Source organism: Hakea prostrata, chromosome 9, assembly GCF_041222555.1.
Source record: "Hakea prostrata isolate BN-2017 chromosome 9, UWA_Hpros_2, whole genome shotgun sequence".
NCBI classification, from domain to species: Eukaryota; Viridiplantae; Streptophyta; class Magnoliopsida; order Proteales; family Proteaceae; genus Hakea; species Hakea prostrata.
Genome location: NC_142608.1, coordinates 1,880,528 through 1,908,480, shown reverse-complemented (window position 1 = coordinate 1,908,480; position 27,953 = coordinate 1,880,528). Strand labels below are relative to the sequence as shown.

The 27,953-nt window shown below is 37.9% G+C and overlaps 4 protein-coding genes across 4 annotated transcripts; 1 reads left to right on the top strand and 3 right to left on the bottom strand.

Moving 5' to 3' along the window:
- The first annotated feature begins 140 nt into the window (after positions 1 to 140).
- On the top strand, positions 141 to 1,686 carry LOC149003964 (fasciclin-like arabinogalactan protein 1). The gene has a single exon (XM_089169657.1). The coding sequence runs from the start codon at positions 331 to 333 to the stop codon at positions 1,564 to 1,566; it is 1,236 nt and encodes a 411-aa protein (XP_089025783.1). The 5' UTR covers positions 141 to 330; the 3' UTR covers positions 1,567 to 1,686.
- A 5,117-nt stretch (positions 1,687 to 6,803) lies between these two features.
- LOC149003963 (nudix hydrolase 10-like) lies at positions 6,804 to 9,785 on the bottom strand. The gene is made up of 9 exons (XM_089167982.1): positions 9,625 to 9,785; positions 9,275 to 9,525; positions 8,372 to 8,437; positions 8,143 to 8,280; positions 7,846 to 7,923; positions 7,703 to 7,753; positions 7,537 to 7,571; positions 7,208 to 7,316; positions 6,804 to 7,105 (listed from the first exon to the last, which is right to left on the bottom strand). Exons 1-9 carry the CDS (start codon positions 9,737 to 9,739, stop codon positions 6,893 to 6,895), a joined length of 1,056 nt encoding a protein of 351 aa, XP_089024108.1. The 5' UTR covers positions 9,740 to 9,785; the 3' UTR covers positions 6,804 to 6,892.
- Positions 9,786 to 11,448: 1,663 nt separating this feature from the next.
- Positions 11,449 to 16,025, bottom strand: LOC149003962 (nudix hydrolase 2-like). Its single transcript, XM_089167984.1, has 9 exons — positions 15,958 to 16,025; positions 15,666 to 15,849; positions 14,834 to 14,899; positions 13,811 to 13,948; positions 13,481 to 13,558; positions 13,052 to 13,102; positions 12,897 to 12,931; positions 12,672 to 12,780; positions 11,449 to 11,877 (listed from the first exon to the last, which is right to left on the bottom strand). Exons 2-9 carry the CDS (start codon positions 15,822 to 15,824, stop codon positions 11,644 to 11,646), a joined length of 870 nt encoding a protein of 289 aa, XP_089024110.1. The 5' UTR covers positions 15,825 to 15,849; positions 15,958 to 16,025; the 3' UTR covers positions 11,449 to 11,643.
- Positions 16,026 to 21,667: 5,642 nt separating this feature from the next.
- LOC149003961 (nudix hydrolase 2-like) lies at positions 21,668 to 27,751 on the bottom strand. The gene is made up of 8 exons (XM_089168253.1): positions 25,828 to 27,751; positions 25,387 to 25,452; positions 24,371 to 24,508; positions 24,076 to 24,153; positions 23,605 to 23,655; positions 23,457 to 23,491; positions 22,553 to 22,661; positions 21,668 to 21,972 (listed from the first exon to the last, which is right to left on the bottom strand). The coding sequence occupies exons 1-8, from the start codon at positions 26,053 to 26,055 to the stop codon at positions 21,739 to 21,741; spliced, it is 939 nt and encodes a 312-aa protein (XP_089024379.1). The 5' UTR covers positions 26,056 to 27,751; the 3' UTR covers positions 21,668 to 21,738.
- Between the last annotated feature and the right edge of the window lie 202 nt (positions 27,752 to 27,953).

The following is a 27,953-nucleotide window of genomic DNA, read 5'->3' as shown; positions in this document are numbered from 1 at the left end:
TCAAAGACAGAGATCAACCCACACGTAAGGTAAAAAGAGAAAGTACAGAAAAAGAAAACCAATGGCTTAATTCGTAATTCTGAACAACTTCAAGTCCATTTTAAAAGACTCATTCTCTGAACACTAAATTCCAGATCCAGTTGCTACTACAAAGATCAGTCACAGAGGGCTCTCTCACACTACTTCCATCTTTTCTTCTGTAGTGGTCCAAGCTCTCTCTCGCTCATCTTGTCTCTTCTCACTTCTCTTTCCCTCACAGTTCAGCTCTTCTCAACTTTCTGTTTCTCTCCCTTCTGTCGGTGGTAGGTTTTTGATTCACATAAAGAAACAATGCAGGTTTTCCCGGCAGCCACCGGGAGCAGCGCCGCCCTCTCTGTTTTGGTTATCTTCTTCCTCTCAGTTTTCTCTACCACCGACGCCCACAACATCACGAAGATCTTAGCACAGTTTCCGGAGTACTCAACCTTCAACCATTACCTGAGCTCTACTCATTTGGCCGCGGAGATCAACAGCAGAGAAACTATTACAGTTTGCGCAGTAGACAATGCAGCCATGTCAGAACTGCTGTCGAAGCATCTCTCAATCTACTCCATGAAGAACGTTCTTTCACTTCACATCCTTCTTGACTACTTCGGTGCCAAGAAGCTTCACCAGATCACTAACGGAACTGCTCTCGCTGCCACTATGTACCAAGCCACCGGTTCCGCTCCTGGATCCGCTGGTTTCGTTAACATTACAGATCTCAAAGGCGGAAAAGTTGGCTTCGCTCCTGAGCAGAACGATGGCATCAATGCTTACTTCGTGAAGTCTGTCAAGGAAATCCCTTACAACATCTCTGTTATCCAGATCAGTAGCCTCTTGCCTTCTGCTCAGGCCGAAGCTCCAACTCCTGGAGGTGCTCAGCTTAACCTAACCGCTCTCATGGCGAAACAGGGCTGCAAGATGTTCGCCGATTTGCTCACGGCTTCAGGAGCCATCAGTACCTATGAGGATAATGTTGATGGAGGTTTAACCATCTTCTGCCCTACCGACGGCGTTCTGAAGGGTTTCATGCCCAAATACAAGAACTTGACAGCAGAGGGGAAGAATTCATTACTGTTGTTTCATGGAATGCCTGTTTATCAGTCCATAGCAATGATGAAATCCAGCAACGGAGTGATGACCACTTTGGCCACCGATGGTGCTAACAAGTATAACTTCGATGTGCAGAATGATGGAGAAGTGGTCACTCTTAAGACCAAGATCGTGACTGCCAAGATTACCGGTACAATTCTTGATGAACAACCAGTGGCGATTTATACTGTGGACAAAGTCCTGATGCCTAAAGAACTGTTCAAGGCTTCCATTTCGCCGGCACCAGCTCCGGCTCCGGTCGCTGATGCCCCTGCGCCTAAAGCTCATAAGAAGGCTCACAAGTATGCTTCTCCACCAGAGCTTGCATCTCCGGATGAACAGCCGGCGGCGGATCTGACAGCGGACGATAACAGCGGCAGTGTCAGATTCAACGGTGCCGGATCTGTTGCCGTGATTCTCAGCGTGTGGTTAGGTTCATTCCTACTGGTGTAGTAGGATTTCTTATCTTGTTCTTTTTTTATTTTTTTTAAAGGTAGAACCGTAGAACAAAAATCTTTTTATTTTTAGTGAAATAAGTGAGGAAAAAAGAAAAAGAAAAAAAAAACAGAAAAACCTCCTGTGATTGTATGAGTCTAGTTTTGTTTTGGCCTTTTTTTTTTTTGAGTCTTTTATTTTATTTACGAGGTTGGTCCACTTAAAACTGTATTTGTATTTAATTATTTATGGTATGATACAGTTGATTTACTGTTTGATAGTCATAAATTATTTGTGTGTTGCAATTTTGATTGGATTATTTATTTATGAAATTCGGTTTGAAATTTGAACTTTTTGAGTAAATGTTGCATAATGCATATAGATGTCGGCAGAGTTTTGTTTTTGATACTTGCGACACACCACATGCCATTCAACCTCGTCCGATCTTGTACTTGTGTGGAGCTCAATCTTTCGCACTTTCAAGAGAGAAAGATCCACCCTTAGGTTAGGTGTGAAATTTTGCTTCAATCCAGACCAATAAATTTGCTCAAATTGAGGTTGAGTTTTTTTTTTTTTTTGATAGTAGAAGAAGTTTTTATAAAATCTTAAGCAACACAGTTACTACATACATGCATACTATAGTTTGTATGAGCTAAATTAGCTATGCATGCAAATGTTTTCTGGAGGGTAGGGGACTTAAACATGGTAATTTGGGTCTTAATACTATATTTTAGAACAATCAACAAGGGTATAAGATTTAGAGGCCAATTTAAAGTATTCATCTCAGGGTAGAAGTTGGCTATGATTTCTTCATTGCACCAAATCTCCTTCAGTTTGACTTTGTGTTGATCCGCTACCTTAAGTCCTTCTAGTATCCCCTGTATTGTGGCATGTACCCTTGTCCCTTTGTTGATAATTCCTTTATTTAGATGTTGTATTTTCTCATTCCAGATGATCCCTACACTCTATGCCGCCCTGTCTAGTTTTGGATTGCATAAGTCTGCACATGGTAACATGGGTAAATGACAAGTATTATTGTAATTGCAAATGCAAATAGTTGTGCTTTCATGAGTCCTTTCTAAAATCTATTGGGTATGGGTTGGATCCGCCCTCTGAGGTGGTTCAAGTTGGAGCTCCCTGATCCATTTAGAAGTTGCTTGAAGTATATTTTCACAATTTGACCATTTCTTCGAGAAAGTAGCATTATTCATTTCCTTCCATAGAAAGTAGCACGTGATGATGAAGACTGACATTGTCCATTTTGTTGTTGCTTTATCCATTCCCCACGCTCGAGTCATAGTTTCACATAGGTCAAGAATGAATTCTGATTGTGCTGTGATATTTGCTGTTCTGAGTCCCAGCAATCATGTAGCCCATACTCTTTTGGTCCATTCACAAGAAATGAATAAGTGCCAATAAGTTTCATTGGTCTGGTTGCACAGCCTACACATTGGTGAAGTATCTATCCAAGGTGTTAATGTTGTGGCTAGAGGTAACCTTCATTTAATAATCTCCAGAAGAAGATCTTAAACTTTGGGTGTATTGGTAATTTCCACAGAAGTTTCCACCATGTCTTGCTTCCCAGAATATTTGTGGTTGGACTCATATTCTGTAGTGCTTCTCCCACCAATTTGGTTGTTAGGACCCCGCTAGAAGCCACAAGTGAGATCCAGGTATCTTGTCTTGTGGTTAACATTAAGTTAAGAGAGAGAGAAAGATGGATAGAATACTCCCTATTCCTGTAGGCCTGTGAGTTGAGTATGCTCTCAACTGATGAGTTGATTGGCCAGAGACCTAACTACGGATCCCCTACAAGATGATTTGTGGTGGTTGTAATCCATGGGTCAAACCAGAAAGAAGTGTTTTGCCCATTGTTCACCCGTCTCACCACCAGCTGTTGTAGGGTTGGCAGAATGGCACATATACTGTTCCACGTCCACGATCCTTTTTCTTCTTTCTTCTTCTTCTTCTTCTTCTTCTTCTTTTTTTTTTTTTTTTTTTTTTTTTTGTTTCTGGATCGAAGGGAGATGTTTTTGGGAAGTATTTTGCTTTAGTCCTATTCAATAAATGCGCAGGACTGTTTAGCTCAAAAAGTGTAGTCGTCAGATGAAGATCGTTGAAAACAAGCGATCGAGATCAAAATCCGACAATTGCTGAACGTGTTCTGTGCATTTAGTGCGCAAATTGAAGCTTGGTCCTTGATTGTGTCATGCCACCCAGAGCCAGACACAAAAACAAGTTAACTAAGCACCATGCACTCCACCCATTTGAAGAGGGAAGGGGAAGGGGAAGGGAGAAAAATGCCACCCAATATTGTACATGGCCTGGGTTTTGAAGATTGAGATAGGGGAAAACATTGATATATGCCACTCCAACTAGGTTCCATCGAACAATGGTTTCAAAACTCAATCTCCGTGTGGGATGTGAAGTGACAAAAGTGTTGTGAATAAATCACCCAAAATCCGGTTCGTGCTGGATCGACTAGTCTTAACCAATGATTTGAACAAAGTATGGAGTCGACCCGAAAGCAACACAATGATCAAATCCTAACTATCAATTTTACAGTGTTCAATCGACGGTTCAAAGAATGTTAAGTCAGAAAATGGAATCTATAAATAGGGCTGAAGCGTATGTAGAAGGTAACATACTCTGATTCACACAAAAACTATCTGCATTTTCCTGTCTTTAAGCATTATTGAGCTCTGCAACTCTAATCCTTCCACGTTCGTTGACTTAACAATCAAATATGGAGCGCCGATCTAGCTGATTGGCTCCTTTTCTAACTGTTCTTCGTCAATTTTGCGGGTAAGAGTGGATTCAAACATAGATCGAGCTAGATTTGGTTAGTTTGGTGTGATTTGTGGTTCATAGCTCCGACAAATTCTGCACCAACACAAAGGTATCCCAATAATTGATGTGGAAAATCATAAGTGAAAGGGGCATCACCTGGAGCAACCCTTTTTCTCAAGCTGATGTGGTAGGGGGAGGAGCAAGTAATGGGGCCTCCAAATTAAAGTTGGCCTATGACTTTTAATGCAATAGGAGCGACCAATGTGCACAAAGGAGTGCTTTCTTAAAGAACTCATGAGTGGGAGCAGGTTACTACAGCAGTTTGGAAACATGTTTGGGGTTACAAGAGCGTGCCTAAGGTTATTATCAGGAGCAACAGTGGGCTTCAAAGTGTTGGCTTTGTTTATGAATGAAGGTTCCTTGCAAGTCGGCTTTTGAAGGAAAAGCCCTTGCCCTCCACTTAGGCCTGGTGGAGATGCAGCTGGATATTGTCCTTGTGGAGACTGATTGGGCGGAATTGATTCATTGATGCAGAATTAATCCTCTTGAACCACCCCTTCCTCGCGAATATTCTATCTTTGTTGGTCATGGGCCTCATGGCCATATATTTTTGTTAAGCACATTCCTAAAGCAGCGAGTATTATCATGAAAGCTCTAGGCGACCCAGTCTGAGACTCTAAAGCAATCAGAACAAGGACTTTACTTCACTGTTGCACAATTAATGCACAACGCTGTGCTACAAATGATCGAGATCAAAATCTCGACCAAAATCTCAATCTTAACCGTCTGTTTCTCAAAAAACGTGAAAATATATTTTTCAAAAATGAACGGTCAAAATTAAAATCTTGATTGTTCGTTGCAGGTACTGCACATTAATTACGTAGCAGCATCCAAAACAATTTGATCCAAACCATACAAATCAAAAAATATATTGTGCATGGCTACAAAACCTAGCAACATTCTTCTACCTTGTGGAAAGAAGTGTTTTTTTTTTCAAAGCTTTCTTCTGCCTTGTGGAAAAAGTGTTTTTCTTTTTTTTTTTTTTTTTCGTCAAAGCCTTGTGGGAAAAAGCTTCTCTTTCATTTTTTTTTCAAAATGTAAGGTGGAATGAAATTCCAGCAGCCAAGCATCGCACCCGATTTTTTTTCTTCTGTTTTATTTGAGTAATAACATTCGCACCATAGGAATTTAGATTCTACCTGTGCAAAACTTTAACACTCGACTCCACAATATAATTCTTCTTTCTATCATCCTCAGCTGTTCTTTCTAACAATAGATCCTTAGAAAACTGTCCTTCATAGATGCAACACTAGTGCTTGGCATCTTCTCATTTTCGCTGAGGAAACAATCATCACATGAAATGCCTATTCGAAGCAATCAGTAATATAAATAGAACAAAGGGCATCGAAGGCGAAAACATCAATCTTTCTAATTGAACCCTTCGTCAAAATACATTGAATAAAATGTCTCACAATTATACCTCATGACATCAACAGTCATTGCTTCCATTCTGAAAATCTTAGAACACCCAAAGAAGAACAGCAAATAACAAGGAGGAGACAACAATTGACAAAATAGAATTCAACTCTCCATTCAAGAAATAAGCAGGTGGTAGAGCAGAGTTGCTTTCATTAGGTACATAAGTATAAGGATTTGGAGGCGGTGGTTGATATCCATAAGGACTCAGAGAGGTAGGAGGACAACATAACTGAACTGTAGTAGGGACGCAATTACTATTTGCAGGTGGAGGAGGTGGAGGAGCAGCCAGTACTTCTGGGTTCGGAAGTGATAGTGGTGGTGGTGGTGATGATGATGGTGGTGGAGGAGATTGCCCATGGCATGGGTACTGACAGATAGTGCAGTTCAGACAAATCGGTGATGAAGGATTACCATCAGTGGGAACCGATTCTCCAGTGTCAGCACAACCACTGCAAAACAACTGCCATAGAGCTAGGAGGAATATGAACTTTGCTTGATGCATCTACCAAAAACTATTGAGTCTCTTTTCGTCAGATTCAATCCTGAATATATAATTTTTAAGAGAAACTCATGCTACAAACATAGATTTTATATGGCATTCGAGGGGGGAAAATACAATGTTTCTATCACATTGAAGTTCTCACCATGGCTTGGATTATTCAAGCTGTGGTGCTTTAATTTCAACTAGATGTCACTTGGGCACACATTTGACACCACAAAATCTATCTCATCTCTCAACTGTATCTGGACATCTGTACTTCCCCTTCAGTTAATTCTGGGCTAATGCCACATGGATACAACATAAAACACTTGGCAAGCTAAATTGGCTATCAATGCATGCATACCCACACGAAGGCAACCTCACCGCTTCTCATGGCGGAGCAGGGGCGCAAGATGTTCGATGATTTGCCCTACTGACGGCGTTCTCAAAGAGTTCATGCCCAAGTACTACAAGAACTTGACTACCGAAGGAAAGGGAGAAGGGTCATGCCCAATTCACTTGCTTAATTATGAAACAAATAGATTAATATTATAGGGTTACAATGCTTGCTTTTTCTCTAATTATAAGTTTTCGTTAGGAATCCTTTTCAAGTCTTTGAGACTGGTTCAGAAAACTGCTGTTCAAGTACAAGTGGCTTGGTTTACTAGAAAAATTTGTTGTTGTAGGCACCCCAGAAAATCCGCCATACCCTGTAGCTATCTTTGCTAAGCAGATGCGAACTGCATACTTGAGAAGTTCATGATCTTGGAGGAAGGGTTGCGAGGCATATTCTTCAATAGGCATCCACTGAGATTGAAAGAATTGAAGAGAACGTCGTTATTAGAGAGAGAAATCTTGCTAGGCTAAGATGATATTTTGCTTATACAGTAAATGTCAAGCAGGAATCACCTGGGCTGCTTCAATCTCCAGCTCTTGCATCTGGATCTCAAAGGAGCGAGGTCGTAACATACAAAAGAAGAATAAATCTGACTTCTCAAAAAATGTTTTTAGGCTTTCGCTGCAAATCAGAAATGTTAACAGTTATATATATACACATTCAGTTCCTCCAGTATGCAACACAATATTGAAAAAAATGTCTAATAATCAAATTTCCTGTTCAACTCAAGTAGGGTTTATTTCAAAATTTTGCACAAAATCTCTTTTGCAATTTCAAAATGTTGAGGATTCAATTTTCCGTTATGCCTCTAATTGGGTTTGGAATAATATGAGATTAATACCTGAATGCTAATACTTCCACAAACTCTGTGTCAATCTGCCACATCAAGAAACCAGAAACAGAAGTTACTTATAAGCATCATCTACATTGGATTGAATCTAGGGTTGAATTTTAGTTGAATTTTAGTGAATGTAAGATTGCAGAAAAATTGAATATTTGTTACTTACTCCAGTCTCTTCTTTCACTTCCCTTACTGCACCCACAGAAATATCCTCACCCTGTGCAGAACAAGGTTCAGAAAATAGTAGGGAAAAAGATATGTTTTTAAGTGTATTCTTCGTACAAAATCTAAAGAGCATTTTGCACATACTTCATTGATCACTCCAGTTGGGAACTTCCATAGACCTATGCCATGTAACTTGCCAATCTTTTCTTGAACAACCAAAATCTACTAAAACAGAGGAATTGACAAACCCAAATTGTTAAATCATACCCAAAACAACAAAATCGAAATTCAATTTCTTGAGATTGAAATTCCATACGTATATGGATTCTTCAGCAAAGTCACAACTCACAACAGAAGCAGACCTATACAGAACTGAAACATCAGAATCTGATGCTCTGCTTTGTAATCACTCCGGAAAAAATAACATTTAGGATAACTCACCTCTCTTTTGTCATTCATCACAAACGCCCCAACACCTACTTGGTGTGTGACATTTGCAGGAAGATTATTTTGAGTTTCAGGTATCCAACGAACCAGCATTAAGTATGTGGGCTCAGCATGGTGGTACCGAAATCCTTCCTGTAAATCCACTCATCAGATCCAGGGAAACATGAGTAAGTAAATGAAGAGGAGAAATTCAAAGAAAAAATTTTCCCCCACCCACAATTACCTTAACAGCAGCTTCAACAAGATTTGCAAGTTCAATAGGTACTTTAATCCAAATACCCTTCTTCCCCTGTAGAAATTCTCCACTAAGTTTATCAACCAACGAATAAAATGGGAACACAATCTATAGATTGAAACACGTGCACGAAAATAAAGAAAACACAAACAAACAACAAGAAACAGCGGTCCTTTCGAAATCTTTCCACCACAAATTAGGAGGACTTATGTGAGGTATTGAAGATCTGCCTGTAATTTATTTTGTCAGTACTTAGAGGTTGATCACATTTCTAATGTATGCTGAAAAACAGTAAAAGAAGCATAGACTTCTATCAGATAGAAGATCCAGAATCGTTCATGGTCTCGTTCTTGTCATAGGGATAAGCATCCTGTTCAATAACTATGAACAAGATTATATGACTTTAATTGTCAACATCTTAGAAAAACAATACATCCAAGCTATGAAAACAACAAAAAAATATAGACTAATGCTTCCAAGTAGGAGGTCAGAGTTTGGGCGAAACCCTACCTTATATTTAAATATATATAACAACTACCTCCTTGAAGATGTAGTCAAGGTGCTATTTATATCTGGTTCCCCTCTTAATTTATGATGGAGAGATACAAAGTTAGGATAGAGGATATGGGCTATCAGATTCAAATCCTTTGTAGCACCCAACTGGGCGGCCACCCGGCCAGCTCTGAATGAGCGCCACGTGTCTCTTATCCATTTCTAACTCTTGGGTCATTCCATTATTTTGTTTGATTGATGAACCCAAGTAATTAGGCCAGTTTAAAAAATTATCAAAATGGAAGAGTTTGGAAATAGATAGGGGACTGTCATATGCATGCATTTTCATCTACTGAAAACCAAATGACGCAAAAGGGAAAGAAGTCAAGAACTTGATACCTGTTGCCTCCACTGTAACAGTGAAGTTCTAAGAGATGCAACAAAAAGATCAGACTCCATAGGATCCTTCAACTCTACAATAACACCTCCATGCTCGTCGTTTGATGCATCAAGTAGCTGAACCGGCTTCCTTTTTGAAGTATGATCTTGAGTTCTCACATTTTCCATGAACGATGTTGATGATGTCACTGAATTACTTGAAATACCCAGGGTACCATCGATTAAAGGACTCATCATTCTCACCTTCACCCCTGAAAATTACAAGAAATTAAACCCATGTTACACAATAAAAAATGAACAATTTGCAGAAAAGATACATCTTTCTGGAAGGATTTTCTCCATCAATAAACCTTCCAAAGCACAAAGACTCGTTGCTGAAGAGCTACGTAAGACTTGATTTGCAATATTGAGTTTGGCATTGATGGACTTGAAAATTGCAGAAGAACGATGGACGAATCGAAACATCAGTTCCAGAAATGAAGATTCTGTTTTTCTTCTTCTTCTTCTTCTTCTTTCCCCTCCCTCTGTTTTCAATCGTCTTCCATTTTATCGCGTTAAATAAATATCCGTCAAGAACATGAAGAACATTGCGTAGGTTGTGGTCAGACAGACTTCGAAATTTAACTTGTGAGATACGGTTGACGAGTAAAAACAGAACCTGCCGACCAACTACAGTTCTCTGTCGCTCAACTGTTTGGGATCGTAAAAGGAGTTAAGCTTTCCTCCAAACACGTTAGCAGGACCACCTTCGAAGACATTGCAGGAATTTAGCTTCCTGGAATTTTGAATGAAACCATTAATACTGCGCTTCTCGGCGACTCCCAGGATTTCCACCGTTTCAGAGAAAATTTTAAGTCTTCCATTGCTTTTGACTTTTCAAATTTTATTGCAAAGACCATATAAATTTGATGTGTTGCATGGTTTAGAGAATATGAATCAACGTCACTGTCGCTGTCGTGGGTGCATCCAGATTCCAGCATCCACAGTCGTATCTAATCTATGATATTTGAGATTATATGATCTTTGTCCAGTTCTTTGCTTTTAGAGTCACCGATTTGTGGGAAAATGCTTTTTTATTTGTGAGTGTAAGTTGAACTTACAAAAAAAATACTGAATAATTGTACCTTAAAAAACAAAAACCATTTTTAAGTGAAAAGATTTCGTTTAAGTGGGAGGGAGGAGAGAAAGAGATATTCAGGATCCCAAGGTAGCCTTTCAAAAATAAAAAAATACAAACCACTGATGTTTGAATAAGGCTTTTGAGCATGCATAATAGTTGTTAAGGAAATTTTCAAAAAAATTAAGAAAAGGGGGCCATTTCAAGAAAAAGGAGGGTGGATGTGGATGTGGGGAGGGCATGGTTCTTCTTGGCCTTGGGGAGTTGGGTAGCTTTGATCTTAGTTATTTGAGGAATTATTTAATTTTTTATTGTTTCCCAAATATACATAATTACATTTAGAATTTTTTGGGAGAGAAGTAGTGTTTATTAAGCAGGGAACATCTCCGTCCAGGGTGGTACCCTGAGTTGGGACTACTAAAGTACCCTTCCGTCTTGCATTTGGGAGGAGGGTTTATCTTTAATACACATTGTTAGTGATCAAAAGTGGGTTACTCTCCCAATGTCTCCTAATGTCTGATGAAAAGTGTGAACATCATACAATCCTCCACCCTCGTGGATAAATACTCTTATACCTGCAGTTGCAAAGCCGTGAAAGTCAATCCTTATCCATTTTTGGATAAGCCAATGCATTAGACCAGTTTGTGTTTTTTTTTTAATATTCAAACACCAGCCCTTTTGTCTCTTTATTTTCACAGCAAGAATTCTTTGCTGATGAAGAAATGTCAAACAGGGTTATCATATTGTCCAAAGCTACTCCATCCTAGTAAATCAAGTTCTTGATAGATACATTTGTAGAATTCTCTGCAGATGAAATTATGTTTTGTGGTTAGGATAAGGCCAAGGTCAGAGTTAGAGTCAACACAGGGCTAGGTTATTTAGCAGAAAGGTCTGGGTTTTAAAAAGCTTGATGCAACCCAACCCTATTGCAATCCTAAAAATAAAATCCACATTAAGGAGAAATTATGTAAAACAAAAATTTACCTGAAACTCCCATTTGGTAAATCAGGAGATAGAATGTCTATTGAGAAAGAAGATTGTGATAGAATGGCTTGAATAAATCAGTGTGATCCCGAGCCCTTTATTTATAATAAAGTGAAAAGAACATCATTACATAAATACCCTTATTTAGACAACAATAATAACTAATTAAGTAAACACATAAGCCACATTCCTAATAGAACTGAACTAACCAACAATGTCTAATAGCAAAAGGTAAGGGTAAATAGCAAATCAGGACACAAATAATAGCTTAAGAAGAAACAGAACAAGTGGCTTCATGACCATTTGGAAGTTGGGGCTGCTTCAGATCAGGGCTGCTTAAGTACAAAAGAAGTGGTTTTCCTTTTGAAGCTGATACTGTAGCCACTGGAGACAATCCAACGTACCCTTTATCAATCTTTGCAATGCAGATATCAGCCATGTCCTTTGCTAGCTTGTGTTTCTGAACATGTGGTTGAGCTGCATAATCCTCAATTGGCATCCACTGGAAGATTCAAAAAGAAAAAAATTAGGAATTCATATAAGTCTTTCTTATGTTTTCCTGCACAGAGAATACATTCTTCAACATTGGATGAGCTTTCTATAATAGTGTATCTTTGATTCTATTCCAAAATCCATTTTCAGACTTACAAACTCTTGTATGGATAAGAATTATAGTTGTTGAGTCCGGATTGTCTCCCCTAACAGGGAGCTCTCCCAACAGCATTTTACACAGATTATGGGAAGGTCACAGGGTACTGGTGATGGGTCCCATTTTTGAATTTTTATTTTTTCACTTGTAGGCCGCCATGCATTTGTGGTTATAAAGCTGTCAGGGGGAGATGATCCACACTCATGGTTGTTCATCACCAAGTGGCCGAAGAAGCTATTTTGAAGCCACAAAAATGCAAAGCAATGATTGAAGTGGAAGACTTGGAGTCAAAAAGAGGATTCCTCTTTCTGTCTCATCCAAAGTGACTTTCATCTCACATCCCCTAGGAGATGAAAGAAAGAAAATGAGCTGTCCTTTTCAGTGGCAAACGAACTATCAGAGAGCCATTTTAGATAGCTTCACTGGGATTTTCATTCTAACTCATCCAGAAAGAGGGGGTTCTTTTAGTTTCTCATAACTTGAGGAGCCCAAATTGTAGCAGGAATCATGTTTTCCTTTAACCAAGAGGTATCTTGAGTGAATTTAGGTGCTATGTTACATGCTTCTTCTCCCTTCTTTTAATCAGAATTGGAACTAACAAAAAAAGGGAGGAAACCATAATTCAAATAATTCAAACTACGAATTACCTGTGCTGCTTCAATCTCTGCTTGTTGCTTCTGGATGTCAATGGAAAGGGGCCGCAACATGCAAAGAAAGAACAAATCTGATTTCCCAAAAAATGATTGGTGACTTTCCCTGTAATTTTAAGAAAAAATTGCAGCACTCTTAGAAAAGAGATATCTAACCTTAACTAGAACAGCATTTTCAGTTTTACCCATATAAAGAACAATGTGAGATTAAGTGTTCCTTACCTGAATGCCAGTACTTCAACAAATTCTGCATCAATCTGTCACATGAAAAAAGGTAAAGCTTTTGACAGGATATAAATCTTTGATGTATACAGAAATGCTACAATCAAACATTTACTTGAAGTTGAAGTTCAAAATTGTGGATTTTCTATACTTACTCCTGTCTCTTCTTTGACTTCCCTTACTGCTGCCTTGGAAATATCTTCACCCTGAAGAATGATGTACATTAATATTCGGAGGAAATTTAAAAGAATAATGCATATTTCTTAAGAAAGAAAGGAAACCCAAATTAAGTTTTAAAAAATTGATAATTTCTGCATTCAAGATTGTCAAACTGACTTAATTCTTCCCTACAGTACTAAAACCTTCTTAGTGATTCTTGTTTTCGCAAATCCAAGGAATTTGATTGAGCAGAAAAGTAAATATTAATCACTATACATAGAAATTTTATGAGTCACACCAATTATTATGAGTATGATTAGAAAAGTTATTGTACTACTAGTGTTCTAGATTCATTTGCCTTCCTTCGCCCATCAAACCACATGAAGCCCAAAAGAAATCACAGATTATCATCTAGAAGTGCACACCTCATCAACAGCTCCAGTAGGGAACTTCCAAACACCTGTGCTCCGGTATACGCCATTTTGCTCCTGCACCACCAGTATCTACAAAACCATGGAATTCAGGGATCCAAATTTAAAAAGTTATTGGAAGGAGATCACAAGATACTGAAGGATCTTATAAAATCTATTAGATACAATAATATAAAGTAATACTGCAACAACCATAAATAAGGACATGGTTTTTCAGAAGAATGCTACAGAAAAACATTTGTGTGAACAGATATGGTGAAACAGAAATGCTGAAACTAACTCCAAATCTGTGCAGATGAGATACAGTAACTGTGGATGTAGTACCTCTCTTTTGTCATTTATAACACAAGCACCAACACCAATTCGGTGTGAAGCATTTGCAGGTATAGTACTAGGAGTCTCAGGAATCCAATATACAAGCATCAAGTATTTTGGCTCCGCATGGTGGTACCAGAACCCTTCCTGTAAATTGTAAACATGAGTTGCGAGTAGAATATAAAGGATATATATCAATATTGATAGAACAAACATCATCCCAACCCCAAAAGGCTTGCATTAAACACTGCATTAGTAAGTACATGACGTAATCAAATTAGACTTTATATTATGAGTTACTTTTTACTTGTAGAAAACAAAACAACATATAGAGAAATTGTTGAAATGAACACCAAGAAATCACAAGTTGAAATAGAAAGAAAACTAAAGAACATAAATATTTAAGATTTAACTTGGTTCACACACACCAATGCAATGTGCTATGTCCACGGGTAGAAAATAACTTTCCACCATGTAGAAGAAGAACATGTGGATCTATCAACTAGTTGCCAAAACGACGTTACAAAAACCGTCACCCAAAACCTAAAGTGAAAATCTCAAATCTCTCAGTAACCTAATAGGCAAATATTGGTATATATTTATAGCTTTTAATTGGGTAACAGGTCAATCCATCGAGTAGGGTTGTACCATATTGCCGGGTCTGCGCCCTCGCACCCCACAATAAACCAAGATCAATGAGGGGACAAAGACCTCTACTTCCATCTAAATCTTCAAAATTGGGTCATTTGCTCACCAAAATATGTCAATGCGGTCCATCAAGTGTAAAAATTCAGTCATAATATAACAGAAATTAATAATTATTTTAGCAGCAACTTTGAGAAGATTTATAGATGAAACACCACATTTGTTGATATTCAAGAAACAAAAACCTTGTACAACTAACTATGCTTTCTAAGTTACACATTGGTAGATGTAACTTGTAAGTAACATATCAAGAAAACTAGTTCAATACAAGGTAACAGATTTAAGATGATTTAAACAAAGAAGAGACAAAGACCTATGTTGTGATACCTTTACAGCAGGGTCAACAAGATTTGCAGCTTCAATGGGCAATTTTATCCACACACCTTTCTTACCCTGCAAAAATCATCAGAAGTTACTCATTGCCAGCGACAAAAATTTAGGAAATATGGTAGATAGGATCCATTAAATATAAACAATCAAGATCTTTGAGGACAAAAATGATTTTTCATTTTCTTGAAGCAACAAAGATGAGTAAAGTTTCAGGTTCTTGTTAGGATTAGAGCAATCAATTACACACAATCAAATAGAAAACAAAGGAGGAGACACAAATTTTATCATGGTTCATCTCAATGTGAGGGTATGTTCAACATTAGGTTTTTCACTATAATTTTCTTGAAAACAACTACATACAATGTTTTGTTATAAGAGAATATATATAGGCGCTTAGAAACCCTAAACTATAAAGAAACTTCGATGGCCCAAACCCAAACTATAAAGAAACTCCGAGGCCATAGAAACATAGACCCTCTACAGGCTATGGAGGCACTATCCTCACGACCAGCAGGCAGCCTCCCCGAACCCCGACTTGCTCACTCGGGAGTGCGAACTTGTGTCCTTCGACAACACAATGTAAAGCATGAGCCCTACTCAACAATTCTGACACCATCAGTCCTGCAAAGTGTAATTTTTGCCTCTCGAACACCATAGGACACATGAAAAATTTAACAATGTGAGTTTCCAAGCAACAAAGTTTGGGCTCATGTGAAACCAAACCCAGGAGAAACCAGAAGTTGGTATGATTCCTAGTTCCACTTAGAAGAAATATTTTTACTAGCTAGCAGAATATACACGAAAGAGAGAGGATTTGATTAGAATATACCTCTTGCTTCCATTTTGATATCGAAGCTCTAAGAGTAGCAACAAAGACCTCAGAATCTAAGGGGTCCTTCACTTCAACAGTTACACCTCCAAACTTATCCTCAACTCCATTAAAAAGCTCAATTGGTTGTGCAGCATTTTCAGATACAGCATGTTCCATGGCGGAAGATGAACTTTTGCTGAAACTATTAAAAAAAAGAACTTGTTGAAGTTGGCATGCATCCGATATTGAATGTATTCAACAAAAACTGCAAATGGAAGAATAAACACCATTGCACTAAGGCGGTCTTTACCTTGAGCGGTTGAGCCCTAGAACTCGTTTGAAATTAGATCAAGAAGCTAATGCTTTGTCGAATAACGGAGATAATTTTAAACTTTTCAAAACTTCTCTTCTTTAGTTCCTTATATAGAATTCGATCAGAGAAACGTAAAACCCAAGAAAAATTTATTGATTTGGAGATTGAATGCAGTCAAATTTGAATCTTGAATACGCGATACGCGCCACCAGATTGATAACTTATAAATTTATTATTTGTTCGGAAGGATCCGTGACATGTTCATTCTGCTCGAATGGGTAACTCTTCATTTTGTTGCATTAACGTCGTGGTGGCAACTGGCAGCAAAACAGTTTTTTTTTTTCTGTTTTTGTGTTGGCGGTTTAGCCACGCACTTCTTCACATCAAACACGTTTGTAATTTCTAGGGTTTTTTACAAGAAGGTTCTGGTGAATCACCGAGAAAATGTTGGGAATTGCCGCTGATACGGATGAGGGAGAAGCATCATTGTTAAAGCTGTGATATTTCATGGATAAAAACAGAACATAATATTTGAAAAGACGAAGAAATTTCAAAAGTTAGGAGGGAATGAAGTCAAGAGTCAAGACATATATTTTTTTTTAATAAAGAGTTGAAGTCAAATATTAATATTTTCGAGTGTGGATAATCTCCTTTTAAAGTTTGCACCCGCAGCCAACGACTGAATGGACAACTGTATTCTCACCTTAATCTGAGTTGTACTCCCATATTAATTTCAACGGCTCAGATGTTGTATGAGTGTACTGCTGTCTATCCAACCGTTGGCTGCAGGTACAACTGCTGCACTCCTTTGACGAGACGTTAAAATCACAAATTGTGGGGCCCACGAATAAAATATTATAAAAAATTCTATCATCCTAATCCTTAGAAACCTCTTATAATTTAGGGTAATTTTCATCTGGACCCCCTGAGGTTTGGTCTATGTCACTTTTAGTCCAAAAAAATCAAAACTTTGCATTTGCCTCCCTTGTACTTTAGAAAAAGTCAATATAAGGACAAATTAATACTTTTATGACTAATTTGCCCTTCTTCTTTTTTTAAAATAGAATTTTAACCCGATGGATGAAGAGATTCTCCCTTCACCCATCTTCTTCATTGATTGAATTGAGCAAACCACGTTGCAGACAGATTTTTCTTTTTTAAGTAAAGAGACAGAAATAGTTTGACAAATAACATGTTGGAAAACATACACCCAAGAATGCTTGGCGAGGTGGGGTATGATTTTGGATAAGACATTACATTTGCACTGTAGCAGGTTGAATCTGGATTCTCCGATCTGACGAGCACCAGGGTGACTATACAAAGATTAAGACCCAGTGACTGAGTAATCAACAGAAGCGACAATCTTGGTACGAGGAAGGAAGGAAGGCGTGTGCTAGAGATCGAGCATCTTTCGATTACTCCGTCACCTAGTGACGTCGGGTCTGATCTCCAAAATCGAAGTTATAGAAGAGAAATGGAGTTTGCCAGTAGTCCCTATAAGGGTTGATTGGCATTGTACAGAGATGATGTTGGGAGAGAGCCGAAGGGGCAGAGTTCGAATTAATTAAATTCGCAGACCCAGACAACAAAGCCCTTGTCATAGAGATTTTTAGGAATGGGTTTAGTAGCCAAGAATCGTTACAAACGGCAGATTTGCGTGTTCTGTGTTAAAATGGGATTTTTAGCCTCTGAAAATGTTAGGATTCGACCGCTGTTGCTTCCCCGTGCGGTGTGTTTGAGAAATAGGGATTTTCATATGGATCCGAGGGTTGAAGCTCAATCTCCAGCAGGCCGCTGCCTTCCACCAAATCCCAAAGAACCGTGGGACATAGAGATCGACTAACTCAACAAACTTGAATAGACTTTATCTTCTATTTATTTTCTTCCTTAAGCTTTCAACAAATGATGTTAGGTGTGAATCCAGGTTTGCAACACGTATCCCTCTTATATCATTCACATGAATCCAGGTTTGCAACTGTTTGCTCAATATCAATGAAGAAGATGGGTGAAGGGGAATCTCTTCATCCATCGGATTAAAATTCTATTTTAAAAAAATAAAAGGGCAAATTAGTCATAAAATTATTAATTTGTCCTTATATTGACTTTTTCTATAGTACAGGGGAGGCAGATGCAAAGTTTTGATTTTTTTGGACTAAAAATGACAGAGACCAAACCTCAGGGGGTCCAGATGAAAATTAGCCTATAATTTATTATCATTTTAATCCATGGATCTTTATAATTCATAGTCAATCCAAACTTAATATTTCACAAAAAGGGGGGGGGGGAAATAGAGAATTTTATTTTCAAAACACGTTGTTTTTTATTAATCAAACGGTTAATGAAAGTGCCATTTTCGTAAATTTAAGCAACTTGTTATAGAAAATCAATTATCATATTTACAACTTCAGCCCCTGTCAATTTATCTGATTTACTCGCATAACCCTCGTTTTCATTCTACAAAAAAATCGATCGATTTGGGGGAAACTCTGATCGCAGCACTAACACCCTCAATGTTCGTCTCCCTCTTCCTGCGGAAAACGCCTTGTTCATTCTCCAGATGAGATCATCTTGGTCGTACTTTGGGTATTTTATTTCCGTTTTCTACTGGAATAAGAGAAAAAAGCAGAGAGGAATAGAAGGGACTGAGAAATTAATAGAGTACAATGAATCGAATCCGATCAAATATTTAGAATTTCCTTCTGAATTACTCATATAAATCTTATCAAAGTTTTTTAATTTTTTAATGTAGAACCCTAATCGAGTCACGTTGGTAGAAGTAGAACTCGGAAGGAGGACTTTGAACGAGCCCCATCGGCAGCAGAAGCAAAAGATTGAATGGAGTGGTGGGTAAAAGCATAATTCGCTTCATATTAAGCCACATGATGGATATAGGAATTAATATTGCAAGGAAAATGGTCGTTGATGAGAGCATCTTTTAAAGTTTTCTGGGTAATTGAAATGGTTTTTTCAAGGAGAAATGAAAGAGGAAGGACAAGATAACTTTGGGTTTCTCGTTCTTCTCTTGAAACTTCTCATCCTTCTTACGTTGCTAAGCGGAATGTCAACAGTGTACTCAAAACAAAAAAAATTGTGAAATGTCAACAGAATACTTTTGAGTTCGCCGACATCTCAAGATATATCGGTCGTTATCTCGACTCTTAGGAGCCTTTACCGGGCTTTTTCTCTGGGACCATTTGGTCATTGAGCACATCACTAAAAATAGGTTGTGTGATGTATTTTGCCTTTTGTGTAAACGGGTTTAAAGTTCTGATTTCTGAACCACAAACAGAGTTTGAAACTTTGAACTGTTGAAGTAATCAATTCAACGTGAGACCCAAAGTTCTGAATTTTGACTTTAAAATCAATTCAATGTGAAACCAAAGTTATGATTTTTTACTTTAAAATAATCAATTCAACGAGAAACCTAAGTTCTGGTTTTTGAGCCACCGTAGAGAGAAAGTTCATCGACTTAAAGAAAACTTTTGAAGCAAAGTCTGATCGCTAAAGAGAGAAAGTTCATCGTTGATGATGGAGCTAGGCAAGAAGAGTTCATCGATTAGTTGACAGTAGACCAGTTTAATCTGGTAAACTATTAAACTATTAGTGAAACAAAGTAAGACAAGGGAAGAGAAGAAGATAACGAAAACCGGTGATTAAAAAGTAGGTGCTTTGATGTAATCAAAGTCTTTTATTTTTCTTCTTCTTTGATCAGAAAAATTGAGAAACCAAAAGGGGTTTCTTCTCGTAGTCGGCTCAATCTTCTGGATTTTTTTTAGGGCTTTGTCGCACCATAGCTATTTTCTTCTTCTTGATCAAAAAATTGAGAAACAAAAATAAGTTCTTCTGTAAATCTGTTAGGTAACAGAAATTAAAGATTTTTCTTGCAGATTTCAGAGATGGAGATGGCTAGAATGAAAGAAATAGGTATATCTACCACAAAAAACAAAAAAAAAAAAAGAAAAGTATTTGGCGAAATTTCAGCAATTTTTGTCTGTATTTTACCGGTTTTTCGGCGATATCATTTTCCCCCCAATTCCGGTTCGCTACCTTACGAACTGGTAGCTGAAACTTCCCATAAAAAGACCAAAATACCTTTCAGATAGGTTTTTCTTCTATTTTGCTCCTTAGGTGTCTCTTCACGCATGAGGGATCTCTTCACCCATCTTCTTCCTACTTCTTGCCTGAAACTCACAGCTGCTGGCTACCACCGCCCCTTCCCTGCTGGCGATTATCATGCCAACCTCCCCTTGCCGGAAATACTCACCATCGCCTCAAAACCATTATCAAGCAAAAGTTTAACTTCCACAAGTTGCGCAACAAATTCTACTGCCCAACCGTCAACATTGATAAGCTCTGGTCATTGATTCCGCAAGAAACGAAGGATAAGGCAACCCCAAGAATGCACCTGTGATCGATGTTACCCAGTTTGGTTAGTTCAAGGTTTTGGGTAAAGGTGTTTCCCCGGTCACAATCCCTTGTTGTTGAGGCCAAGCTCGTGCCGAAGATTGCAGAGAAGAAAATCAATGAGCCTAGTGGTGCCGTTGTCCTTACAGCTTAGAAGTAGAACTTGAAGAACCCAAATAAAGAATCACTTTAAAGACTAAGGAATTTGTCAATGGATAGTCTTGTTAATGATTCACTTTACCAAACACCAAGTTTTTGTGGATTGTCGTCTCTATTTTTTCTTGTTCGATCTTATTCAACCAATTAATGCTTGAGTTAATCATATGGGTTTCTAGATATGAATCAGACAAGCAGCTCCCGTTGATGTGCAATCCTTTACCACCTCTCAAAGGCAAATTTCAGGCATACGAAGACACAGACCGGTCATGGGAAAAAAAACATGTGGGTCCCATGTGTAGTGAGAGAGAAGGAAATGAAAGGGTTTTGTGAAAAAGTGATGGTGGTGGGTCCCAATTACTTTTCTCAACTTTCCCACAAAGTCCCACCAAATTTGTGGGGTTTTAAAATGGCTTGGGGTGGAAAAGTTTGAGTGCCACATCAAATAATCTACTATTTTGGGATTTAAGAGAAAAGTAAGAAATCTACACTTTTTTCAATAATTTTCCCACCCCACCTTTATTCTAACAAACAAACGCAGCTTTTAACAATTAGAGGTGGGTTTTTAATTTCCAGCCGACTCTCCAAATCACGTTCACTTACAAGATCCCTAAATATGCATAATTACATATAGAATATTATTTTGGGAGAAAATAGTATTTATTAATTCGAAGACATCCCTTCTAAGTGTGACACCCTGAGTTGGGATAGGGGATTGTACTAGCAAAACACCTCCCCATCTTACATTTGAAAAAATGTCTATCTTTGATCTATTTTGTTAGTACTCAAAGGTGAATCTTCCTCCTTAAATATTGAGAGAACATAAAAAACTAAGTCAATTTTAAGAACTTCCATGAACAAAAGACTTCGTAAGCGATAAATCAGGTCTGGGTCAGGCCTTTTGATACCATGTGAACAACTGGGATGTTCTACTCAAAATGTTACATTGTAAAAATCCAACCTAAACCTATTGAAGTCGTAAACATAAAATACAGAATTAAGGAGAAACTATGTAACATATAAATTGGCCTGAAACTCCCATCTGGTAAAATCAGGATATTTAGAGTATGCCTAACAGCAAATAAGCAAAAGGGTACTGTTGACCCCCAAAAAAAACCAAAAAGAGAGGCACAGGGTAAGGGTAAACAGCAATTTCAGATATTATTATTAAATGAAGCTCAGAATGTAGGGATTAAAATGCAGGACACAATTAACAGTTCAAGAAGAAACAGAACAAGTGGCTTCATGCTCATTTGGAAGTTGGGGCAGGTTCAGATCACGGCTCCTCAAGTACAAAAGAAGTGGTTTTCCTTTTGAAGCTGATACCGTAGGCACTGGAGAAAATCCAGAGTACCATCCATCAATCTTTGAAATGCAGATATCAGCTGTGTCCTTTGCTAGCTTATGTTTCTGAACATGTGGTTGAGCTGCATAATCCTCAATTGGCATCCACTGAAAGATTTGGAAAAAAAAAGAAAAGGAATTCATATCAGCCTTCTTATATTTTTCAATGTTGAATGAGCATCAACAAAAGTGTATCTTTGATTCCATCTATGAGTCCATTTTCTGACTTTACAAGCTCTTGTATGGATAAAGTTATAGTTGTTCATCACCAAGTGGTTGAAGAAGCTATTCTGAAGCACAAAAATGCAAAGCAATGATTGAAGTGGAAGAATTATAGTCGAGAAGAGGATTCCTCTCCTGTCTCCAAAATGAGACATTCATCTCACAGGGTGATGAAAGAAAGAAAATGAGCAGTCCATTCAGTGGCAACAAACTATCAGAGAGCCAATTTTAGATAACTTCATTGGGGTTTTCATTCTAACTCACTCAAGAAGAGGGGGTTCTTTTAGTTTCCCATAACTTGAGGAGCCCAAACTGTAGTCCAGATCATAGTTCCCCTAACCAAGAGGTATCTTGAGTGAATTTAGGTGCTACATTCTATGCTTCTTCTCCCTTCTTTTAATCAGAATTGGTAACTAACAGAAAAAGGGAGGACTCCATAATTCAATTACTACAAACTATGAATTACCTGTGCTGCTTCAATCTCCGCTTCTTGCTTCTGGATGTCAGTGGAAAGGGGCCGTAACATGCAAAGAAAGAACAAATCTGATTTCCCAAAAAACGATTGGTGACTTTGCCTGTAATTTCAAGAAAAAAAATATCCAAAGGACTAATCAAGGAAAGAAATAAGGACTGATAATAGTCTCGAGTTACAGAAGATGTTGTTGTCACTTCCCATAAATTACAACACAGGGTCTAGGGACATGTGGGTTGGTATGTCTGAGCACCCTATATTTATTTCCATATCTTATTTGTTCAAATTTTTCTGGAAAAACAAGCCATGCCCAGCTTTGCAAAGTGGCTGTTTCCAGACATGAACATGAGCATTAGGTCATGACGAAGCAACCTTAGTGTTGCAATAGGCCCGCGCTCAAAAGAAATACTGTTCTATGTAGTTTAAAAACCACGTAAGAATATAGAAAACGCCTTTTGTGATGCTCAAAACATGCTAATTCATTCTATGTATCTCAAAATAACCGATAATATGACAAGGTAGGAAAAATGTGGCCCTGGAGGAGAGCACCAACTGAAACCATCCCATATGCAAACTTCTTCCTGAACAATCTCCAGATCTCCTCGAACATTAGATCAACTGGTTCCAGTAAGCTTATCACATTGGTTTTGATCTAGACAGCACTAAGGAGATCTTCTAGGTGGCTAGGTGTGACTTAGTGTTTAGTTATTGAGTCAGTAACCACATAGTAATACCTGTAAAGTCGTCATTGGATCCATGACATGTATTTCAGGACAGATAGGTTAATCCAAAATAGAAATACATACAGACACTGGGTATAATATTATAGCCCTGTTAGAGAACCTAGCACTTTAAGTTTATCTGTATAAAGAAAAACGTGAGATTAAGCCTTCCTTACCTAAATGCCAGTACTTCAACAAATTCTGCATCAATCTGTCACATGAAAAAAGGTAAAGCTTTTGGCTGGATATAATCTTTGATGTTTACAGAAGTGCTACAATCGAACATTTATTTGAAGTTCAAATTTGTGGATTATTTATACTTACTCCTGTCTCTTCTTTAACTTCCCTTACTGCTGCCACGGAAATATCTTCACCCTGCAGAAGGATGTACATTAATACTGGGAGAAGATATAAAAGAATAACTGCATATTTCTAAAATACCTGTCTGGTTGCAAGATAAGGGAAATGAAGAGAAATCCAAATTAATATTTAAAAAATGTGATAATTTCTGTGTTCAAGATTGTCTATCTAACTTAACTCTTCCCTACAGTACTAAAACCTTCCTGGTGATTCTTCTTTTCCCAAATCCAAGAAATTTGATTGAGCAGAAAAGTAAATAAGCAAATATTAATCACCATATATAGAAATTTTATGAGTCACACCAGTTATTATTAGTATGATTAGAAAAGTAATCGTACTACTATTGTTCAAGTTTCATTTGCCTGCCTTCGCTTCTTCACATCCAACCACATGAAGCCCAAAAGAAATCAAAGATTATCATCTAGAAGTGCACACCTCATCAACAGCTCCAGTAGGAAACTTCCAAACACCTGTGCTCTGGTATACACCATTTTGCTCCTGCACCACCAGTATCTACAAAACCATGGAATTCAGGGATCCAAATTTAAAAAGCTATAGGAAGGAGATCACAAGATACTGAAGGATCTTATACAATCTATTAGATACAATAATATAAAGTAATACTGCAACAACCATAAATAAGGACATGGTTTTTCAGAACAATGGTACAGAAAAACATGTGTGTGTCCAAATCTGTGCAGATGAGACACAGCAACTGGGGATGTAGTACCTCTCTTTTATCATTTATAACGCAAGCACCAATACCAACTCGGTGTGAAGCATTTGCTGGGATGGTACTGGGAGTTTCAGGAATCCAATAGACAAGCATCAAGTATTTTGGCTCAGCATGGTGGTACCAGAACCCTTCCTGTAAATTGTAAACATGAGTTGAAGAAGAATATAAAGGATATATCAATATTGATAGAACAATCATCACCCCAACCCCAAAAAGCTTGCATTGAACTACAAAGGAGTACAGAATGTAATCAAATTAGACTTTATATCACTAGTTACTTTTTACTGGTAGAAAACAAAAGCAACATTAGAGAAATTGTTGAAATGAACACCAAGAAATCACAAATTGAAATAGAAAGAAAATAAAAGAACACAAAAATTTAACATGGTTCACACGCCAATGCAATGTGCTACGTCCATGGGTGAAGAACCTTCCACTATGTAGAAGAACAGAACGAAAATCTCTCAATTAGTCCCCAGAACAGCATTACAAGAACTCTCACCCAAAACCCTAAAGAAAAATTCTCAAATCTCTCAATAACCTAATAGGCAAACATAGCTATATATTTATAGCTTTTAATCGGGTAAACGGGTCGATCCATCGAGTAGGGTCATAACATACTACGGAGTTTGCGCCTCCGCACCCCCCCCATAAACTGAGATCAGTGACGGGCCAAAGCCTTTTCCTTCCATCACAAATCTCCAAAATTGGGTCATTCAGGTCGCTTACCAAAATATGTCGATGCAGGTTTGTCTTTGAAGTCAGCTATAAAATTCAGGTCACAACATAATAGAAACTAATAATCATTTTAGTAGCAACTTTGAGAAGATTTACGAATGAAACATAAGACTTATTGATATTTAAGAAACAAAAACTTTATATAACTAACTATACTTTCTTAGTTACTCAGTGGTGCATGTAAGTAACATACCAAGAAAACTAGTTCAATACAGTGTAACAGGTTTAAGATGGTTTAAACAAAGATGAGACGAAGACCTATGTTGTGATACCTTTACAGCAGGTTCAACAAGATTTACAACTTCAATGGGCAATTTTATCCAAACACCTTTCTTACCCTGCAAAAAGTTTCAGAAGTTACTCACTGCTAACGGCAAAAATTAGGAAATATGGTAGATAAGATCCATTAAACATAGACAATCCAGATCTTCGAGGACAAAAATGATTTTTCATTTTCTTGAAGCAACAAAGATGAGTAAAGTTTCAGGTTCTGACACATCAGGTCCTGCAAAGTGTAGTTTTTGCCTCTCGAACACCATAGGACACATGAAAAATTTAACAATGTGAGTTTCCAAGCAACAAAGTTTGGGCTCATGTGAAACAAAACCCAGGAGAAACCAGAAGTTGGTATGATTCCTAGTTCCACTTAGAAGAAATATTTTTACTAGCTAGCAGAATATACACGAAAGAGAGAGGATTTGATTAGAATATACCTCTTGCTTCCATTTTGATATCAAAGCTCTAAGAGTAGCAACAAAGACCTCAGAATCTAAGGGGTCCTTCACTTCAACAGTTACACCTCCGAACTTATCCTCAACTCCATTAAAAAGCTCAATTGGTTGTGCTGCATCATTTTCAGATACAGCATGTTCCATGGCTAAGGATGAACTTGCTGAAACTATTAAAAAAAGAAAGACGAACTTGTTGAAGCTGGCATCCATCCGATATTGATTGTATTCATGGATTTAATCCTCAGACCTAATGTAACATATAAGAGAGTTCATACCACCAATTAAAATGAGGACAATGGTAAGGAAAGAAAGATTTCACTAGTCCTGGGAAAAGATGTAGGAAAAACTTCCCCTGGTATGAATTAAAAAAAGTAAACAAAAAGAAAATTGAAAAAGAAACAAACAACAACAAACCAAACAAGAACAAGATTAGAAGTGGAAACCCGTTAGTTCTCTCTTCCTCTTCTTGGAAGAGAACTCCATTGCATACTTCACAAAGTGAGTACTCCACAATCTGCGAGGACAAACTGACAAAAATGAAGATACAAGTTGGAGCTGTTCATGTGGAACAAAACTCCTGGACTAGAAACTAATTACTTCAAGTACACATTGTGCTTCGGATGATTCTCCTATGAGGGGACTACTTGGCTTTTTCCGTTAGAGAAACCGTAACAATCTAAGTACTCTCCATGAAAGGAATAGTAAAACTAAATAACCAAATTGATCCATACAAAATGCAAGACCCAATAACAGTTTTAATGAAGTAAATAAAATAAATTTCAAACAAGAAAAACAGCAAATGGAAGAATAAATACCACTGCACTGAGGCGGTCTTTACCTTGAGCGCTGGAACTCGTTCGAAATTACAGCAAGAATCTAATGCTTTGCTGAATAACTGAGAGAATTTTAAACTTTTCAAAACTTCTCTTCTTCATTTCCTAATATAGAAATGATCAAAGAAACCTCGATTCCAAGGAAATTTCTTGATTTGGAGGTTGAAGGCTGTCAAATTTGAATCTTGAACACGCATGATACAGGCCACCAAATTCATCATTTAGAAAATTGGAATTTAACCCTCGAATCAACAGAGTCCTGTCAGAGTGGGTTGTGACCGATTCAATGTCATTGATCCAGCATCGTGGATTCACACCCAAAACCCAGCACCCTGATTTAACACAGGAGCTTGTAAACTGCATTACAGCATCAAAATGAAAATAACACACTAACAAACGAAGGAAACAAGAATAAAATGTCATCTTCAGAGACTCCTTAATGACGTTGCGCCACGGTAGAGAAGAAACTGCTTTGTAATTTCTCCATCTGTGAAATGGTTAGAATGATTCTTAAATTATTTGTGCACATCTCAAAATAAAATTTATTATTTGATCACATGACAGACGGATTTGATGACTGTTCATCCTTGCTCGAGTGGGTGACGATTCTATTTTATTGCATCACGTCGTGGGTGGCGATTTGAACGATCTTACCAAAACCAAATGAAGCAAAAGAGCCTTTTTCTGTTTTTGGGTTGAGAAAAGCAAAAGAGTTTTACATCAATTGTGGATGGTTTTGTCATGCACTTCCTCACATCCAACAAGAAGTTTCCCTTTCACCAAAATTCCAATACGTTTGTACTTTTTTAGGGTTTTTACACGAAGATTCTGCTGAATCATAGTAGAAGTACCGAGAAAAACTTCGGGAATTGCCACTGATATAGATAGGTAAGAAGCTTAAGGTTCACAATAGGGAAAGAGAGGATGAAGATGTCCAGTTGCATGGCCAGAAGACGAAGGTCAGTCCCACGCAATGACGATCGGAGCTTTGGTAATGGTGGAATAGGAAGCCTGGTATCACAGAGGACGGGGCAGGGGTTCGAACATCAGGAAGTTAGCTCGTGTTTTGTCTGATTCTGTGGACTGGAATCACCACCTCTATGATGAGTCCGGATCAGCTCCCCCACGCTTCCTGACCACACACATCAGTGGGGCTCAAGGTGAAAAACACTTTTTGGAAAAAATTAAAATTTTTTTTTTTACCAGTGGGACCCAATGATGTTTGTGGTCAGGAAGCCATGGGGGAGCACTCTATGCTCCCCGACGGGGAGAAGA

What these genes read in the sequence shown, in the direction of transcription:
- LOC149003964 (XM_089169657.1), top strand. Translation starts at nt 331, where the DNA reads ATGCAGGTTTTCCCGGCAGCCACCGGGAGCAGCGCCGCCCTCTCTGTT.
- LOC149003963 (XM_089167982.1), bottom strand. Translation starts at nt 9,739, where the DNA reads ATGTTTCGATTCGTCCATCGTTCTTCTGCAATTTTCAAGTCCATCAAT. An exon ending in TTGTTGAAGCTGCTGTTAAG is followed by an intron (nt 8,281 to 8,371) that starts GTAATTGTGGGT and finishes GTGGATTTACAG; the next exon opens with GAAGGATTTCGGTACCACCA. An exon ending in GTGGAAGTATTAGCATTCAG is followed by an intron (nt 7,317 to 7,536) that starts GTATTAATCTCA and finishes TCTGATTTGCAG; the next exon opens with CGAAAGCCTAAAAACATTTT.
- LOC149003962 (XM_089167984.1), bottom strand. Translation starts at nt 15,824, where the DNA reads ATGGAACATGCTGTATCTGAAAATGCTGCACAACCAATTGAGCTTTTT. An exon ending in TTGTTGACCCTGCTGTAAAG is followed by an intron (nt 13,949 to 14,833) that starts GTATCACAACAT and finishes TACAATTTACAG; the next exon opens with GAAGGGTTCTGGTACCACCA. An exon ending in AAGTCAAAGAAGAGACAGGA is followed by an intron (nt 12,932 to 13,051) that starts GTAAGTATAGAA and finishes TTCATGTGACAG; the next exon opens with ATTGATGCAGAATTTGTTGA.
- LOC149003961 (XM_089168253.1), bottom strand. Translation starts at nt 26,055, where the DNA reads ATGGATGCCAGCTTCAACAAGTTCGTCTTTCTTTTTTTAATAGTTTCA. An exon ending in TTGTTGAACCTGCTGTAAAG is followed by an intron (nt 24,509 to 25,386) that starts GTATCACAACAT and finishes TACAATTTACAG; the next exon opens with GAAGGGTTCTGGTACCACCA. An exon ending in AAGTTAAAGAAGAGACAGGA is followed by an intron (nt 23,492 to 23,604) that starts GTAAGTATAAAT and finishes TTCATGTGACAG; the next exon opens with ATTGATGCAGAATTTGTTGA.